This window comes from Gobio gobio (assembly GCF_949357685.1).
Source record: "Gobio gobio genome assembly, chromosome: 17".
NCBI lineage: Eukaryota > Metazoa > Chordata > Actinopteri > Cypriniformes > Gobionidae > Gobio > Gobio gobio.
The window spans coordinates 5,696,439-5,717,667 of record NC_137110.1 but is presented as its reverse complement, the minus strand read 5'-3'; the positions used below and the strand labels follow the sequence as shown (position 1 = coordinate 5,717,667).

The 21,229-nt window shown below is 38.5% G+C and overlaps 1 protein-coding gene across 1 annotated transcript; it reads left to right on the top strand.

Annotated features, from left to right (window-relative positions):
• Positions 1–74: 74 nt before the first annotated feature.
• Positions 75–20,313, top strand: rspo4 (R-spondin 4; the record flags this gene model as incomplete). The annotated part of the gene is made up of 5 exons (XM_079841312.1): positions 75–180; positions 5,697–5,879; positions 7,024–7,161; positions 10,159–10,356; positions 20,222–20,313. 5 exons carry the CDS (start codon positions 75–77, stop codon positions 20,311–20,313), a joined length of 717 nt encoding a protein of 238 aa, XP_079697438.1.
• Positions 20,314–21,229: the final 916 nt, after the last annotated feature.

Here is a 21,229-nt window from a genome sequence, read left to right as displayed (position 1 = left end):
CAGGGTGAGCATCATACTGTTAGCCATGAGTTTCCATGAGGCCGGCTTTCTTTCAGAGGCAGTCTTTCAGGCAGATGTTACAGAACCTGTTCCTTGTCGAGATGCATTGGCAACTTTTGGCTCTCCTCTTGCTGTTTTATCAGACACTTATACTGACGGTAACTGCGAGGAAACAAAGTGGTAAGACAACTTTTATCAATTGATCATTTCTCTTTCATATCTGCTTATAAAAAATGCTGAATAATCATATACACTTACAAAAAAAGTATGTTACTCCTAAGGTTTTTGGACATCCACAATAGTATTCTTGGAGTAATTCTATATGCACTAGTGCAGTTAATGTGCCATTGTACTTTTTTGTAACAGTAATTTCAATATATGCACCAAAACTTACACAAATGTTTATTTTTTTATGGAAAGAATAGTTCCGTCTCCCAAATCTGATTAGATAAGCAGGTTCAAAGATGTTTAAATAGCTGATTTATGTGATTCCACAGGTGTGTGATTATCAGTTGAATGTTATATTAATGTGAGGAAATGCTACATTGTGTGTTGCAGTGATTCCCTGGACTTTTTCTTACATTAATATGACATATTGTGTTTTGGCATCCTGTTGAAAGAAGTAACGGAATAACCTACTGAATTAGCATTATGGATTTGCTTTAGAAATCACTGAGATGAAATTAAATATGACGCTTTGTGAGGGCTCGGTTTGTTTTAAATCCTATATTTATATGGGATGTGTCCAATTAGGAGACACAGGTCTAACAGCTGAATGGAGTTGATAGTGCTGTGTTTATGAGTCTATATGTGATATACGGTCTCAAACGTTTACACACCCCTTGCAGAATCTGAGAAAATGTGAATAATTTTAACAAATTAAGAGAGACCATACAAAATGCATGTTATTTTTTATTTATTACTGTCCTGAATGAGATATTTTACATACAAGATGTTAACATATAGTCTACAAGACAAAAAAAAAGCTGAATTTATAAAAATTACCCTGTTCAAAAGCATATGAACCCTTGATTCGTAATACTGTGTGTCGTTCTCTGGACGATCCACGGCTGTTTTTGTGTTTTGTGATGGTTGTTCTTGAGTCTCTTGTTTGTCCTGAGCAGTTAAACTGACCAACGTTCTTCAGAAAAATCCTACAGATCCATAAAATCCTTCAGTTTTCCAGCATTTTTTGCATATTTGAACCCTCTCCAGCAGTGACTTTACGGTTGCTTTGGCATCGTTAAAGGCAATTTGTAATTTTCTCCACTAGAGGTCACTTATTCAAAACATGGCGTAGCTTGATGTTGGGATTATGGGAGTTGTTGTCTTGCGCTTCCGCTTCTTCCGCTCATGTGTGTGTGGGGGAACGCAGCGCTGTTTTATCATATTACACACATTTGAGTATGTTAAAGTGATGTACTCTGTGCGTTCACTCGGCGCTACTATGAGACATTTGTTCACACTGCAGTGAGCGAGATCATATTAGGCGGTAAAACATGTACTCGCGGTAAATCAACAACACCAGATTTAAACAATAAGACTAACTGTGTTGAGCTGGAGAACAATCATTAGTTTCTGTCCATCAATGATCCAAACAGTTGCTCACCTGTCTAATAAAAAAAATATCTTTGGTGTTTTCATGGTTTCTACAAAATTAAACCGGAAATCGAGGGTAACGCGGGTATGATGTCATTGATAGGCGACGCGTGTTCTGGTTAAAATCGCTTATTTCTCTGGATTTAAACATTGTTGGAAACATTTGGGATAATGCAAGTACACAGGTCAACAAAATATACAACACTGTTCTGTTTTTTGGATATTGTGCCTTTAAAGAGTTTAGGGTGGTTGCTTATACATCATGTGTCCCTCATTCAATGTGCTGAGAAAATAGAGATTTTTTTTCAGCTAATCAGAATCTTTATTTTAAACAGTTGCTACTATGTGTTGTTGGTCAAACTTTAGATTAGGGTCCAATTCCCACTTATTAACTACGACTTTTGCCTCAATAAACTCCTAATTACTGCTTAATGATAGTTAGTAAGGTGGTTGTTACATTTAGGGGTAAATATATGATCATGCAGAATAAGGCATGAATATGTGCTTTATAAGTACTAATAAACAGCCAATATCCTAATATGCATGTTAATAAGCAACTAGTTAATGGTGAGAATTTAACCCTAAACTAAAGTGTTTCTGTGTTTTCTAATGATCCCTAATTATATAACAATTCAAAATATGTTTTATTTAATATTAAGGGTGCAACCTGTAAAAAGAAATGTTTATGGTCTCTGGTATTCACTATATTGCCAAAAGTTTTGGGACGCCTGCCTTTACATGCACATGAACTTTAATGACATGCCATTCTTAATCCGTAGGGTTTAATATGGAGTCGGCCCACCCTTTGCAGCTCTAACAGCTTCAGCTCTTCGGTTAAGGCTTTCCACAAGCTTTGTGTTTATGGGAATTTTTGACCGTTCTTCTAGAAGCACATTTGTGAGGTCAGGCCCTGGGGCCAGTTGCATAAACTAAGCCATTATGTTAAGACAGTGTCTTAAGATCTAGTATGAGCCACTAGCAGTTAGGCAAGTGGCATTCAGTCTCACTTTTCGTATCAAAGTTGTCCAGTCTATGTTTTTATGTAACTGATTTAAAAAAATTATGAACAGTCTTAAAGAAAAAAAATTATGTCTAACTTGTAAGACTAGTCTTAACTGTTTATGCAACCGGCCCCATATGTTGGACGAGAAGGCCTGGCGGCTCTCAGTCTCCGGATTGAGGTCAGGACTCTGTGCAGGCCAGTCAAGTTCCTCCACACCAAACTCGCTCATCCATGTCTTTATGGAGCGATGCTTTGTGCACTGGTCAGTCATGTTGGAACAGGGGCCGTCCCCAAACCGTTCCCACAAAGTTGGGAGCATGAAATTGTCCAAAATGTCTTGGTATGCTGAAGCATTAAGAGTTCCTTTCACTGGAACTAAGGGGCGAAGCCCAACCCTTGAAAAACAACCCCCATACCATAATCCCCCCTCCACCAAACTGTACACTTGGCACAATGCAGTGAGGCAAGTCCCGTTCTCCTGGCAAACGCCAAACCCAGACAGAGAAGTGTGATTGGTCACTCCAGAGAACACGTCTCCGCTGCTCTAGAGTCCAGTGGCGGCGCGCTTTACCCCACTGCATCCCATTTGCATTGCATTGCACTTGGTGATGTAAGGCTTGGATGAGCTGCTCTGCCATGGAAACCCATTCCATGAAGCTCTACACACTGTTCTTGAGCTCATCTGAAGGCCACACAAAGTTTGGAGGTCTGTAGATATTGACTCTGCAGAAAGTTGGTGACTTCTGCGCACTGTGACCCTCAGCATGCGCTGACCCCGCTCTGTGATTTTCCGTGGCCTACCACTTCGTGGCTGAGTTGCTGTTGTTCCCAATTGCTTCCACTTTGTTATAACACCACTAACAGTTGAGCGTGGAATATTTATTCAATTTCACAAATGGACTTTACACAGGTGGCCACCGATCACGGTACCACGCTTGAGTTCTCTGAGCTCCTGAGAGCGGCCCATTCTTTCACAAATGGTTGTATAAGCGTCTGCATGCCTAGTGCTTGATTTATACACCTGTGGCCATGGAAGTGCTTGGAACACCTGAATTCAATGATTTGGAGGGACATCAGTTCATACACATTCAAAGAGCACGTTCACTCCTTCAATAAGCATTGTAGAAGTATGGCATTGATTTATTATTTGTACCCCCCCCCACACACACACACATATTTTCTCAGTTTCATTTGATTGACATCCATGTACAAAATATAGAAGAACACAAGGATGAGACTGCAGCAGATGCATCTCAGCTTGGCTCACCAACGTCTTTTTTAGACATTGGTGTCTGTCTTTATTTCCCTAATGAAGGGCATGAAGATAAGAACCATCTGCCACTTTCCTCACATCTCCCCCCGTGAACCCTCTCCAGTGGCTCATGTGTAACACAACACACACAGACAAGAGCCTTCAATCTCCCGTCTCTGGTTTTGGCATTAGTCGGATGTAAACATGCATGCACTCTGTACATTAAGAACACATTTTGTGAAAAGAAAGAGAGACACTGAGAGAGAGAGAGAGTAAACAGTTAGAGCAGATGCTTTATACAGTTGAATTACTACAGGGACAAACTCTTGGAGCGGTGCAGAGTTAAGTGCCTTGCTTAAGGGTACAATGGTAAATCACGTTCTTTGAAGGGACTGAACCAGTAACTTTGTTTTCTGGCCACGGCCTTTGACCACTACTAGTTGTTGTTGCTCATCCCTAATGGTTTTAGCCATGGAGAGTTTTAATGATAGAACAAACTAAAAAGTATCTAAAATTATATTACTAAATCGTTTTTTTAATGTGTTTACATAAATGTCTCATAAAAACATTTTAGTTACTTATATTTTATTTTTTATAAATATATAAATATTTTATAAATACACTCTAAAAAATGCTGGGTTAAAAATAACCCAAGTTGGGTTGAAAATGGACTAACCCAGCAATTGGGTTGTTTTAACCCAGCAGTTGGGTTAAATGTTTGCTTAAAATGTTTGCTTTAAAATTGGGTTAAAACAACAAGCAGCAATTAGGCAGCAAGTGAACACTTTGTCCTCAAAGTTGATGTGTTAGAAGCAGGAAAAATGGGCAAGCGTAAGGATTTGAGCGAGTTTGACAAGGGCCAAATTGTGATGGCTAGACGACTGGGTCAGAGCATCTCCAAAACTGCAGCTCTTGTGGGGTGTTCCCGGTCTGCAGTGGTCAGTCTCTATCAAAAGTGCTCCAATGAAGGAACAGTGGAGAACCGGCCACAGGGTCATGGGCGGGCGAGGCTCATTGATGCACGTGGGGAGCGAAGGCTGTTCCGTGTGGTCCGATCAAACAGACGAGCTACTGTAACTCAAATTACTCAAGAAGTTAATGCTGGTTAAAAATGGTTTGAGGAGCACAACAAGTTTGAGGTGTTGACTTGGCCTCCAAATTCCCCAGATCTCAATCCAATCGAGCATCTGTGGGGTGTGCTGAAGAAACAAGTCCGATCCATGGAGGCCGCACCTCACAAACTTAGAGGACTTAAAGGATCTGCTACTAACATCTTGTTGGCAGATATCACAGCACATCTTCAGGGGTCTAATGGAGTCCATGCCTAGATGGGTCAGGGCGGTTTTGGCAGCATGCAGACAGCAAATAGTGTTGGCCCAAATCCGGCCCACATTGAATCCACATGTACCAGATGTGGCCCGGATTAGGGCCAACACTATTTTCTTTCATAATGTTATGCCTGATATTATATAGCGTCTTCTGGGTCGTTGTTAGGTGGTTACTCAAGTCAGTGCTTTTATTAAGTCTGATAGCATCATTAATCACCATTAACCATGACAATTCACATGTCAAATTTAAAATCTGTACTGCACTGAAAAAATGCATGCAGCAAAATACTTTCTGGAGTTTAGCCAGGTGACAGAAAGAAACCCGGCCCTTTTCAAGCAAAGAGATGCCATGCGTGCTCATGGCCTTTAGAATGTCATCTCAAAGCCCCAAATGTCAGCGCAGAAGGTGTAATGTGTCAGAGAATATGATTGCACATAAATCCCATTGCAGAGTCCTAGAAACGTTCCCTTGAGATGTTGCCTATTTACTGCTAATCATTGAAATGTTTTTCAGAGAGCTGGCGACTGGAGTGCAGGAGCTGTCTGGAGTGTTCGAAGGAAAATGGCTGCCTGCGCTGCCCTGAGCGGCTCTTCCTGTTCCTCAACAGAGATGGCATGAGCCACCACGGATCTTGTCTTCACTCCTGCCCCTCTGGACACTTCGGCCTCCGGGGAAAAGATCTCAACCGCTGCATGAGTGAGTCCAAATCAGCGTACAATCATATCTAAAAGTCCAAACCTCTTCCAAACCTTTCATTTCTTTATTACAAATATCAAATATATTTATTTTATTTTTATTTAAAATTCTCACAAATATTTTTTTAAAGAATTATGTGGGATGAATCTAAACACTGTGAAATGTGTCAGGGAGCTGATAATAATAATAATAATAATAATAATAATAATAATAACAATAATAATGCTTGATATGTCCTTAATATTAAATCTTTTTTTTTGGGGGGGGGTGTTTGTTTAAAATAAATAAATTTAAATAAATAAATAATATTTTATTTTATCATATTTTATCATTTTTTAAATATATGTCTTAAGTTTTTACAATTTACTTATTTGTTTATTGTTCTTTGGGATTGAATTTGTTTGTTTAAAATTTATATTTTATTTAAAACACTTGCTAATATTTTAAGGTACTCTGTGGGATGTGTTGGTGAAATGTGTAATGGAGCGGAAAGTACTACAATAAATAAATAAAAAATAGGTCCTTAATATTATTTTGTTTATTTAAAATTAATATTTCTTATTTTTGCTAATATTTTTAAAAGTAATTCTGTGAGATGAGTTGGTGAAATATGCCATAGAGCTGAAAGTACTACAATCTAATATTATTATTAATAATGATGTTTTAAAAATATGTCCTCAATATTCAATCATAATTTGTTTTACTATTTAGTTATTTGTTTATTTGTCTGTTTGTTTATGTCTTTGGGATTTTGTTTGTTTGTTTAAAATAAATATTTTATTTTATATTCTTGATAATATTTTTAAAAGGAATTCTGTGGGATGAGTACTAGAGTACTATAATATAATAATAATAATAATAATAATAATAATAATAATAATAATAATAATAATAATAATAATATATTTTTTAAATAGGTCCTTAATATTAAATCAGTTTTTTTTAATATATATGTATTTGTTTATTTAATATATTTAATATTCTAAAAAGTGGGATATAATAATAATATATCCTTATTTATAACCAAAAAACGATCTGTTTGTTTTTTGGGGCCAGAATGCATTTGAACTTGATATCTTGAGAAAGCCTGTTTAATACCACACACCTTATACATGACCGTAATCCTGATACACATATCTCCCAGAATGCAAAGCTCCAGACTGTGAGAGGTGCTTCAACAAGGACTTTTGCACCAAGTGCAATGGTGGATATCTGCTCTTCAAAGGCAAATGCTTCAAAAGCTGTCCAGAGGGCACGTTTCCTCAGTCCACAGACTGCGTGGGTAAGAGCTTGACTTGTTTATGGACCTTCTTTATGGGTAGATGATGCCATTAAACTCTCGTTACCATACTGAAAGAAACCTATCAGTCATGTTTTATTTGGAGCAATTACATCAAGATGTTTCCTCATGTGTGGCAATAAAAAGCAGCAGATTAGGGCTTAGAGGAAATTTCTGGTTGCATTTACAGGGGATTCACATGCCATTAACTTGATGCAAAAAAAAAAACGTACACAGTAGCGTTGATAAAAAAGATAAAGTCGAGTCGCATTTCATTACACTTTATACAATACTGCAGCTTCACAGTAATAAACAAGAAAATAACAGTGTTAATGTTGCAAAGTTCTTTTATTATTAAATGATTACAATTTCAGCTGTAAAAAGACAATATTCAGCTCGAATTTAGTTCAGTGTTGATTTAATTCAGTTCAATAACCGTGTTGCAAAGTTCATAAATCATGAAGCACTCGGTTCAGCTATAAAGCAGCTCATTAATCAGCTCAAGTCAGTTCAGTGTTGTTTCAAGGTGCAGTATGTAAGATTGACAGCTAGTGGTTGAAGAGGGTACTGCAGTCCAAATTCAAAATTACACTTCTATATAAAATTGTTGATACAATGTAAAGTATTTGCTCTGGCACTTGTTTTAAAGGGGTCATGAACTGAGAAATCAAATTTTCCTTGAGCTTTTGACATATATGAGGTCATCATACTATAATAATATCCTGTGAGTTTCAGAACTGAAAACTTACTTGTTAGTCCAAAAACAGCTTTTATTGTAACCAAGCCCAGAGATCGACTCGTTGTGGAATGTGCCTATTTATGACATCATAGATCAGGGAAAGACCGCCTCTGTAGAAGAAGATCAACACCTACTTCATCATCCCAACTTTGGCCCCGCCCACTGGAGTGTTAGTGAGATGATGAGGAGAGAAGAGCGATACAGGATCACTAGACTAAAAATAACATTACCTTCCAAAGGATCCTAATGCTGGGATTGTGCTTATTTATATAACAATTTAAATGTCTCAGTTGAGCATTATTTATGTGTATTCACTACATTTCACTGTGGATTCTTTGGTCACAATTTCGTCACAGGCTTTGCAAACAGACTTTTACGATACAGTAATGCCACAACATGTAACCGTGTTGATTCTGATGCCTGATCTGAGACCAGTGATTTCTGATATGTAATGATTCATGTACAGTCAGATTGTCACATGTCTGTCTTGTCTTGTTTAGCACGCTGTGTTTTTGTTATTTTCTGTGTCATGTGCGCTCCTGTCTTTTGTCTTGACCCCCACGCCTCTTGTTATCTGATTATTGGTTTATTTGCCCCACCTGTTCTTCCCCATTACCTGCCTTGTTTGTCCCCTATTTAATCTCATTGTGTCTTCAGTCCTGTGCTAGTTCGTTGTCGTTGGTATGTCTCCTGTTTTCATGCTCCTTGTTCCCGACCCTGGTAGTTTGTCTTTGTTATGTTTGATTTTCCCCCTTGTTGGTTTTGTTTTGTGTTTATTTAGATTTTGTATTCAATAAATACCCATTTATGGACGACATCCACCAACGATTCAGCACAGGACTGCATACACAAGGAGATTATGAAGGCACAAACAAGGCAGGAAATTAGAGAGAACAGGTGGGGCAAATTGACTAATAACCAGATAACAAGATGGTCGGGGTTGACAAGAGACCAGAGACATGACATGATACCAAAACATGACAAATACACCACACATGCTTACACAGGACAAGACAGACATGTGACACAGATGTTCTTTATCTATGTGTCAGTAAATCAAACCAGTGACTAAACACTCAACTCCACATTGTTTCTCTTAGTAGTAGAATAAAATAAATAAAATAATCTGTTTTTTAAACTGTGATTAAATTATAGAAAGTGATCAAAGAACGCTCCCTTTAAAATCACTGGAGCTGTCAATCAAACAGCGCAAGTTTATCAGTGACTGAGTTCTGAACTCCCGTTATAATCAACGAATCTCTTATTTACATTGTGTTTGCACTGTTAGTTATGATGAAAGCATTTGTGAGAGAGCAGAAATTGAGTTACAATGACGAGATCACAGCATTCATGCGCTCAACATGTCTGGGATCAGCAGCCAATCACAGCAGTGGGCGTTTACACTGAAGTCTCACAGCAGCCAATCACAGCAGTGGGCGTTTACATTGAAGTCTCACAGCAGCCAATCACAGCAGTGGGCGTTTACACTAAAGTCTCACAGCAGCCAATCACAGCAGTGGGCGTTTACATTGAAGTCTCAAAGCAGCCAATCACAGCAGTGGGCGTTTACATTGAAGTCTCACAGCAGCCAATCACAGCAGTGGGCGTTTACACTAAAGTCTCACAGCAGACACGCCCCTTCAAACAGAGCGTTCAAATCAGAGACTAAAATCAGGGTAGGAAAAATGCCTTTTATTTATTTTTTATTTACAATTTTTTATGTAAAAATCTTACTAACATTATAACTGACCTAGTTTGTTGTTTTCCGCCAAATGGCAACCCGGGGTGTTGAAATATTATTATCACACAGACCAAAACCAAAACACATTTCAAAGTAGAATAAATGCCTGTAGCAATGTGAACATGTAAAAAAAATTACATACAGCACCAGTTTAGTTCAATAATAATGCAAAGTTAGTAATATGCAATAAGCAGCTCTACATATAGTATTGTTGTGGTAAACATGCACAAAGATGAAGATACAATAGAGCAGTCTTTATTTTAATCCTACAAACACAGGAACTCACGTAGGAATAAACGCTAAACACTTCGATTAATAAATGAGAACTGACATAGGACTGAACATAATGAAAGACAGGTGCAAATTATAAGTAACCTCTTCAGTACAATAACAATGTCGATGTTGCAGACCTCATCAGATCAGGAATAGCTCACCAAAAATATAAACCGGAGATATTTTGAAATTAATTAAAGATTGGTAATTCAGTTTGCTTTTATGATTCAGTATTCTTTATCTCCAGAAGGATGTGTGTTCCGTGTCGTTGGCGTCTGGGGCGAATGGAGCCTGTGTCAGCAAAATGGCCTGAGCTGTGGTGTCAGATGGGGGCAGCAGAGCAGGACCCTTGAGCTGTCCAGCAACACGCCTGAAGAGACTGAAGCGTTATGCCCACCTCAGACTGAGAGCAGAAAGTGCCGGATGAGGAAAAGGTGTCTAAAAGGTGAATAATATTTCTAGTATTGTTCATGCCAGTTGCAGAATTTCATATAGCTAAACCAAATGTGACATTATAAAGTGGTCCTCTTTAAAAAGTCTTTCTTGTTGCGGCTCAGTGTTCAGTGATTTACCCACTACATTAAACACAAGATCTTTGAATGGTTCCATTTCCTTGACCAAATTTGAGAAATTGTGTTTTGTTTTCATGTTAGAGCTAGCCTGGTCCTAAAATTATAAAATCGATGCCGCCTTAGGTAAACAGACATGAGTGAGTGGGTCCAATATTATTGATCGTAAAAAGTGGGTGGGTCTTGTCCCACCCACGTACAATGGTTCCGACGGCCATGATGAAGAGCAGTTTTGAAGCGTAAAGTAGGGTCAAGCTGGCCTTCGCCAGCTTGGCAGCGTGCGTCACTCCCAGATAACAGAAAATGGGCAAAGAGTCGGGACGTGGGTGGAGCTGAGATGACGTGATGACTAACAGACAGCAGACAAACGGCAATCCACCTGTCACTCAAAGTGGCCACGCCCTTAATTATGTAGAACTTTAAGGCTTTATATAATGTAAATTAATGAGTTATAAAAAATTCACCCCCCTCACAGTTGTCATGAAGGGCAAAATTAGCCGTATAGAGCAAAACCGCAATTTGTACCAGACTGTAAACGTGTTTTTCTGCTGTAAAGTTGGGCATTTTAACATGAGCTCAATGAGATTTTGCTCCGTTCTGGAGTTAGGTCGAGGTCTCTAGTGGCCAGTCGAGGAATTGCAGTTGAAGTCACTTCCGTATTGGCTTCAAGAGAAGCTGGGGGAGGTTGCCGCTTGGATTGAACGAGTGCACTCGATAACGTCCACTATGGTTTCGGACACCACTAATGGCTTGTTTCTGCCGAGCGGTACGGTTTAGTACGATTCGGGACACTAAAGCCTGACAGTACCCTTACTTGATAGGTGTGCTGTAGCGATCAACGTCAATCTTGCGCAAAGAAGAAAGCGACACAGTAAAGTAAACAGTGGACGACATACAGCAGATCTTGTCCTTGCTTCTCGGTGCGTGGCTGTTATCACAAGAAGACGACACGCTTTGTTTGAGCAAAGGCTGCAGGCTGCAAGGAAAAACCATAGACTGTAAAAAAATAAGGACGTAGTGTCCGTGACGTCACCCATAAGTTTCCGTAGAGCATTTTTGAAGCCTAAAAGCCGGCCGTCGCCATCTTGGCAGCGCGTCACTGTGCGTCACTCCCGGATAACTGACAATGGACAAAGAAGCGGATGAGTTATAAAAAAATTCACCCTCCTCACAGTTGTCATGAAGAGCGAAGAGCAAAATTAGCTGACCAAAACCACTTTTTGTACCAGGCTGTAAACATTTTTTTCTGCTGTAAAGTTGGGCATTTTAACATGGGGGAGATAGATTATCTCTAGCGTCCTGTACGTGTTGGTTTCAAGAGAGACCACGGGAGGTTGGCGCTTGGCAACACAGCCGAAAAAACACTCACAAGTGGCGATTCTCTGTCAAGTGAGTCTAGCTCCACCCTTTAGTACCAGACTACTGTGCTAGGTACCCCAACGGAAGGGTGCCAAAAAAGTGGTATGGTATTGTTCGGAATTAGGGTACCATTCACAACTTCTGACAATGAAAACAGCAAAAATTGTGTTCAGAACTGTATTGAACCGTACCGCTCAGTGGAAACGAGCCTTATAAATGGCTGTTACTCCGGCGAGAGCAGCCTTTCCTCGGCTAGTCCTTCTGACGTCTGCCGCTGGCTCTGATGTCTCTGTGGTGTCTCGAGCTATAATTTGTCTTGTGTAGATGTAACGGTAATCTTTGGTCTCATGGATCTATAATTTGTTCCCTGGCAAATCGTTTAGGCTGAGGGCAAAGTGAAGTTTCATTACTTTTAAATTTTTAGTCTATAACTTTACGTTACAGTTGTAGCCGACTAGCGCTGACTTTGAGACTGGGTTGTGTTTCATGTCATTTAATGTTATCACAGTGATAATCATATTGTCTGAACCAGATATTAATATACAGATGTTCTCCTCATTGTTGTCACTTTACTAGAGCAAGCTCCTGATTGGTTAACGCGGCGCGAATATCCGCCAAAGTTCAGATTTTTCAACTGGAGCGATTCACGCGAACTTTATATTAAATTTATAGTTTGATAAAAAAAAAAAAAAAAAAAAGTAATATCAGCATTTTTTTTTTAACATCTTGACTTATTGGACAGACAAAAATATTTTAATTGGATTGATAATGAAAAATAATATATTATGTATATTATATAGTATGCAAAATGACATTTTAATAATAATAATAAAAATGATAATGATAAAAAGACATTAAAGGCATTTACAATGTATTATAATCATAAATGTTTTTTGAGCAGCAAATCCTCATATTAGAATGATATATGGAGGACACTAAAGACTAGTGGTGTCAACAATAATCGATTCGGCAATGCATCGCAATGCGGGGCATGCACGATTCAGCATCGATGCGGCTAAGTGCCATAATCGATTATGTCATCGTTTATTTTCTGGCCTTGAGTTGGACAATAAAGTTGTGAAGTTTCAATTACTTCCGGGGTCATAACAACAACAACAGTCAAGATGGCTGAGGCGGAGGGAGATTACTGATTAATTAAAACACTTATGTTCACTGCTGGAAAAAGTTGGCTGTTATTATTGCTCTATTTAATTTCAAATGGTTCTAAAGCAGAGAAGAGAAACATTTCTCATTCAAAGCACTGAAAGCAGTGATTTATATTTTCTTTTTCAGGTTTGAAAATGCCATATCCAATACCCTGTACCATTCAATTTTATTTTATTTAATGACATTTATGTCAAAGATACAGGAGAGTGATAATACACACATAGCAGCCAATACAATCTGTTGTTCAATATCTGACTGCTTGTATTGCCTCATGACTGATTAAAAATTTGCCTTGTTGTGTGCAGTAGAATTTTGATGCATCGCAATTAGGGGTGTAACGATTTGTTTTAACAACGATTCGATTCGTATCGTATCACGATTTGAGGTTGTCGATACGATTCAAGGACGATTTTGGTTCATTTAGAACGATACGATCCGAAACGATTCAGAGACTTGAAATCGATTCAGTAACTTTTTAGCCAAAAATTGTGTGACTGAAATAAATATCTGGACACTGGTCAGTGCAGGTGAAGTTTCCTAGATTCCTGTTGTTTCTTGTAAGGGAATCAGTTATCAATTAATTATGGATATAAACAAACAAGTAAACAACAATTAATGGCAAATGCATTCAAATTTTATTTGAATAAAGTGCAACCAACAGTTTAGGTTGAATTAACAGGAAGTTAACCTTTTCTGCTCTCATTTTCAATATTCAATACATTTTCAATAAAAGCACAGTAAGTGCAACCAACATTTCAACAGTAGGTTAACCTGCTACTTCTGCTTTTGTTATCCAACATATTCATGTTACAATATTAATATCAAAAATAAAGTGCAACTAACTTCTCTTCAGGTTTAATTAATAGTAGGTGTACCTGCTACTTTTGCTGTTGTTTTTCAACATTAAAATAATACAAATACAATATTAATATCAAAAATAAAGTGCAACCAACATTTCTTTAGGTTGAATAAACTGGCGAAACCTGCTACTACTCTCAGTTTAATAAACAAACAATATTTAACAAAAGATAAAATGTAACCAACTACTCTTCAATGACTCAACATATTTCTTTTTCAAAAATATCAACATGATCTGACCGCAGAACACTTCTCTGTGCGTTCACTATGTCGCCAGCAGTACTACAAACTCGCTCTGCTGGCACACTGGTGTCAGGAATGCACAGGTAACATTTAGCAAGGGTTGAAAGTACAGGTACAGGTAGCTGTTTCTCCTGGTGGCTTGATCATTTCTCGCTGGTTGGCTTCTCCTCTGCCATCCGCCATGCTATGTTTTGTTTTCTTAGCGCTGCTGCTGGTGCGTGCGTTGCGATGATGTCACAGATAGGCCGACTGAATCGAGTAACGTTTAACGCCGTTATCATTAAAAGTGCTAAGAAAAAACATCCATATAAAGTCTGTTGTGCTTAAATCCAATGCGTTATTTCCTATGATCGATACAATCGATTGATTACCTTTTAAAACGATGTTAGATCGATATATGTCGTCCGGAAGGCCAACTTGCCGAGCACAGATCGATGTAGTTAGATCGTAGGAAAATAAATCAGTACTTCGATGTAGTAGATGAATCGTTACACCCCTAATCGCAATGCATCGTAGAATCGAATTGAATCGAATCGTTACCTGGTGAATTGTAATCGAATCGAATTGTGAGGGCAGTCCCAATGCACACCCCTACTAAAGACTGGAGCAATGATGCTGAAAATTCAGCTTTGATCACAGAAATACATTACACTTTAATATATATTACTATAGAAAAAAAGTTTTTAAATTTGTAAAAGTATTTCACAATATTACTGTATTTTTGATCATAAGAATACATAAGATACTTTCAAAAACATTATAATATAATAAACATAATTAATATAATATAATCTAATATAATTAACATAATATGATATAATATAATTAATATAATATATATACTATAATGTAATAAATATAATTCATATAATATAATATAATTAATATATTATAATATAATATAATACATATAATAAATATAATATAAGACAATAGATAAACAATTATTAAAGCATAATTCACCAAAAGTCTACTCAAATATAGTATCAAGTATCTCTACTGTTACTCTCCACCTCAGATGTTCTCCATTGTGGTTTATCTCTGAAGCTGTCACCTCAAAGACTTACTCATGGTGTGACCAATGAGAACCCGATGAATTAATTTAGTCCTAGGATGTCCTCTAGATTAACACAAGATCATTTCCTTTCTTCTCAAGTTTCCTTTTTCTTGTGTAACTCTGAGGGCTAATGAAAGTCAGGCTGCGCATCTCAGAACGGATCACAGCAGAAGACAAGCCAGTGTTTTTTTCTAGGACTACAGGTGACCCAAACGTACCTGCCTAAATCATAACTCACTCTGATCTTTACATGGAGATTTATGATGGGTTTTGGGATAATGGTGGGGCGGTGCCGCTTTGGGCTTAAACCAGGTGATTCAGGGCTGTAAATATTGGCCTTTAGTGCTTTGTGAGTGCATAAGCGGAGAAAATGAAAAAGAGAGGAAGCTTTAATCATAGCAGGTGAAAAGCAGGGCAGAGTTAGGCAATATTTAATAACACCAGATTAAAGACAGAAACAGAACACAAGTAAAATGATGGAGAATGTGATGTTCCTGCCAGGCCGTGGTGTTTTCCAGACCACAGACCCCATTCCTTACGCCATAATAACTGTTTACTCCAGTTTTATGATGCCCTTATTATGTCTCCTTTAAAAAGACAAACATGGATGATAATCTGGTTTTAGTGAACAAAAATGTTGAATAAATACTCGTAAGCACCCACCTCTGTGCACGATTTGTTCCGCTTTGGCTCCAGTATATTTTTTCAGCTCTTCTCTGAGAATGACAGTACATCCCACCCTGGAGCTCCTCTCTGTTGTTGATTTTGAATCTTAAAGTCAAACCAGACATGATCATTGGAAGTTCTGTACGAAACTTGATGCACCATTCTCAGGTTATGAGCTGTCAGACAGAAATTGACCACTAACACAAAAGTTATACTTTGTTCTATATATTTTTTCTTTTCCTGGCAGTGAAAGCATGAAGCTTGTTTCCGCCATAGAACAAAACATTTTTAAAGATGATTGCGACTTTTTTTATCTCATACCTTTTCACTTGTGTTGAGTTTATATCTCGTAATTCTAACTTTATAACTCGCACTTTCGAGTTTATATCCAATTCTGAAATATAAAGTCTAATATTGTTACGTACTGCTCCGAGACTTAAAGGTTGAGGATCCAAATGCAGCTTTATTAGAGGGACAATCCAGATATGCAATCCAAAATACAGTGTAAGAGTGGACTCCTGCATATGGTTCAATCTGCAGGGTTGCCAGAAGACTAAAGAAACGTTATCAGAAAGATGGAAGAAAACTGTACATTTCTCGTCTATTTCCACCCACTGCAACTTATACCAACAACGGAGATAAGTGCAGTTCCAATAGCAAAATATGTGGGAGAGCGTTGCTATAATATGACTATATTGTATTGCAATAGGGAGCACTTCAAAGTCAATACCAAATCAAAACTAGTTAGCACAGTATTTGTAATAAAAAGGATTTAATGACAAAATCTGGTTATGGTTACACTTAAAAAAGTTTCAAAATGGATGTATGAGATGATAAACTTAAACCATTAATCGTACACGACATGAATACAATGTTACCTGAGGGATAGAGAGAGAGAGAGAGAGAGAGAGAGAGAGAGAGAGGGAAAGAGAGAGAGAGCAAGAGGGGGAGAGAGAGATAGGGAAAGAGAGAGAGAGCAAGAGGGGGAGAGGGAAAGAGAGAGAGAGCAAGAGGGGGAGAGGGAGAGAGAGTGGGGGAGAGAGAGAAGAAGAGAGCAAAGAAGAGAATCCCCAATGACCTCAAGGGCCAGAGAGTAAGAGAGTCAGAGAAAAAGAGAGAGAAAGCCACAGTTCCAATCTTCTTTTATCTATTCCTTGACCATGTGACTGAAACCAAATGTATTCTTTCAAACTGACCAATCAGACCAAACTCAAACATGACATTCCAACTGACCGATCAGACCAAACTTCCCCCACTGTAAAGGTGTGACCCATGTGGCCTACAGGCCTGTCTTTTGTCTTCCAAATGGCCCTTCTGGTAAGGAATGTGGGTTGACAACAGTAAAGCAAATTTCTTTGTTGGATTTCAAATATCAAATATCTTTGATTATTTTCAATTCCTTCAACAGGCAACAGGTCAAAACACAGGCAGGCAGTCCAAACAAACACACAAGGCTGGGAACAAAGGCAAACGGGTAATCCAAAGACAGGCAAGAAATCCAAAAACTAAGAGACATGAACCAGAAAAACGCTCAGAGATGCAGTGTAACACATACAAGACTTCGCTGTGAATGACAGGATGAACAGGCTAGATATAGGCTACGTCTACATTAATCCGGATACATCTGAAAATGCCGTTTTCATTTTAAAACACTGTCTGTCCACACTAGCATTATCAAGTGTTTTCTAAAAGTTTCTTTTCCACACTGAAACGTCGGAAAACGCTACTTACGCCTTACTGTGCATGCGTTAAACCTCATAAAAGCTCAGAGAGATGACAGACTTGATACATCGAGGTCGCACTCACTCACCATTATACGTTTGGTCTAAAACGCAACTGCTGTCATGTTTTGAAACAGGACTAGCCTAGAAATCTAGACGCACTCCGTTGGCTTGCGAGCTGGAAAAAATAAACTCTGTTCAGGCCAATCACATCGTGTATAGAGTCGGTGGGCGGGCTTAACATAATGACGGCAGAGTTGTGGCGGTTCCGCGTGATACTCGTAAAAAAAGAAGCTGGCAAACAGCGGCCTTTCGAATCGGCTTTGGCCACGACTCTGGAAGACTTGGAGTTCAGCTTTTCTTTGAGGAAAGAAGAAAGAATAGCACTGAAGTCCTTCTTAAGAAAGGAAGATGTGTTCAGAGTTTTGTCGACCGGATACGGCGAAAGTTTAATCTATCAACTAGCTCCGCTTCACCTTCTTCGTTGCTCTGGTTGGTTGTAGCGCTATCCTATTGCGTGCAGAGGGAATCTGAAAGACAACCGTTTATCCCGCCCCTTGGATTAAGCCCTGCCAATGGTGTGTTCCCAGACCCAACATCATGATGTGGGTCTGGCTTGTCAGGCTACCACAGGACAGCAATTGTGAGTAAATTTTGTGTCATCTTTTCAGGACTGTGATATGAAGAATGCGCGAAGTAACATTTTATACATAGCACATAACAGGCACAATATAGCGGTATAGACATGAATACCTATTGGTGCAATATGCGTCACGACTAAACATACCTCCGTTTTCACAGTCCACACTACAACGCGAAGACGACATTTTCAAATTTATCCGCTTTGGAGAGCATTTACAAAAAGCTACGTTTTCGTTTACTTTAAACGCCGTCTCAGTGTGGACGGAAGGCCGAAACGGAGAGAAAAATACACGATTTCAAACGAAAACATATTATTATGGACATGGCCATAAGCTGCATCCGAAAACTTGTTGCCTCGCTGCCTTATCAGACAATGACTTGTAAGGCAGTGTTTGTGCATGAAGGCACCTCACGAAACTGATTTTGGACAGAATTCTGAGGCAGCGTTACAGTTTAAAGATATACAGCAAAATAGAGAAAGCTTTGGTGAGAACTAAACAAATATTGATTTACTACATTAGTAATGTTTCACTAGAAATGACATCAGAAGAGGAAAATATTGGTAGAAAACGTACATTTACACACAAACTGACCAGCGAACGCAACTTTCGGACGCCATCTTTTTTCCCAGCTCAACTGTCACAGAATGGAACGCACAGGATTGTGGGTGAAGGTCTCTCAGGAGACAGGAAGTGAAGCTAACATTAGATTCAGACGTGCCTTAATGCCTTCCGACCTTGAAATGTGTCCTCCGATGGCAGCATTTTCCAGGTTTCGGACGTAGTCATAGGCAGAGGTAATGTGGTAAATGAGACACAAGTGTACACAATGAGTGCTGATGAGTCCGGGCAAAGGATTATGGGTAATGTAGTTCTTGATGGAGTGACAGTCCGGGGTCGAGTGCCCTCTGGTGGTAATCACGGGCACTCTCACTGGTGAATTGTCAAGCGGCAACCTCCTGCAGTTTCCCTTGAAGCCAAGACGGAAGGGACTTAAACTGCAACTGCAGGCTCCAGAAAGGAGCAGAATCTCATTGAGCCCTATGTTAAAATGCCCAACTTTACAGCAGAAAAACACATGTTTACAGTCTGGTACAAATTGTGGTTTTGGTCTATACGGCTAATTTTGCCCTTCATGACGACTGTGAGGGGGTTGAATTTTTTTTATAACTCATTGGTTTACATTATATAAAGCCTTAAAGTTCTGCATAATTAAGGGCGTGGCCACTTTGAGTGACAGGTGGATATAGCCATTTATCTGCTGTCTGTTAGTCATCAGGTCAACTCAGCTCCACCCACGTCCCGCCTCTTTGCCCATTTTCTATTATCCGGGAGTGATGCGTGATGACGCTCTGCCAAGATGGCAGCTTCTTTACGCTTCAAAACTGCTCTTCAGAATCCTATGGGTGACGTCACGGACACTACGTCCATTTTTTTTTAACAGTCTATGATTGTGACAAATATAAAGTTATAAAGTATATAAGTGAATTGTAAAGTTTTTTTTAAAGATGTAAACATTTTTTTATTTTTTATTCTGTGGCGGAAACTTCCATAGAAAAGGGGCTGAGGTAAAACATGTTATTGCAAAAAAAATATTTTTTGTGCATGATTGTATGCTGACTTGTATTTGTATGTGGAAAAGTGTGTTTAGATGCTGTAACTGGTCATCATTTCTGCTTTTTTACTAAACTCTTTGTTTGTTGAAGTCACCAAAACTGAATTATTAATGCTTAACATCAGTAATGAGTCAAAATCTGCTAAGGGGTAATTAAATGTAACAAATCATGTAAAAATGTATAATCTTTTATTGGAAAATTAAACAAAAATATTATTTTTTTTACCAGGAAAGGAGTGGGTTTTGATGCACAAAGTTTTTATTGTCTCCTAAAATGAAAATCTTTTATTTAAACCCATGAAAATGCAGATCATGTTGTAATAGTAAAAAAAAATTTTAAACTGTTGTTCAGATTTTAACTCGTATGGTTGCACTGAATATGATTCACTACATGATATGGTTTTATCTTGACAGGTACAAGGAAAAATGAAAGGATACAAGAAAGAAGAAAGGCGCAGAAAAACTTGAAGCTGTCACCCGTCACAGAACCTCCGTGGGGAATGTAAAGTTCTGGAACGGAAGTCACTTTTATTCCTTTTCTTAGTAATATATATATATATATATAAACAATATATTTTTGTATAAATATTTTAATTGTAATATTGCCACCTTAATCATCAGGATCTGACAATCTGATATTGCACATCTTTTTTTTAATACAGATGTATTAAGTTTTGTGTACAATATTACCCTGTATTTATGGATTTATTTTATTGACAAGTTGGGGAGGGCGTTACCCAACACTACCGCACCCAGTACAGGACAGGGTGGATTAACAAAGAGAAGATCCATGTTGGACACTGTACATTTACATCTGATGAGTAACAGACGAACAGCTTCATGTGGTTTGGGCTTAATCTCCACAGCTTTACATGCCTCGGGTTGTTCTGTGTTTTTTATCCACATACCCTCACTATATTTGCACTCCTTGTAAACAATGTAAAATTGTGTAAAGAGATGCCAATATCATGACCTTGACCTTGAGGTGCATTTACACCATGTTATTACCGTAATTACATTATTTCAACTTGTAAAAAGCGCCCTTGTAGAGCTCGTAATTACAACTTGTAAGCTTGGAATTTGCTAAATAACTGCTAAATAAGTTAGGCGTTGATAGTGTTGCCAAAGAAACACATAATTCCCAGTCGGATAACGTGAACAGCTCAGAACGTCACATTGTCATTACAAAATTATGGAAATTACGACATGACATGAACGCAGCATCATTCCCAGATATATTGGCATTGGCAGCTGTTTCTATGGGCCACTGTAGTGACAAATCGGGTCTCCTTTAGGACCTCAAGCAATCCCATTGGTTCAAATTGCTTTTAATAGGTGCTTTTAATAGGGCACGTTCAAGTTCAAACCGATGCGCAACGTTTTGCTACGGTTTCCGGGTTGGACGACATGTTTCCTGGAAAC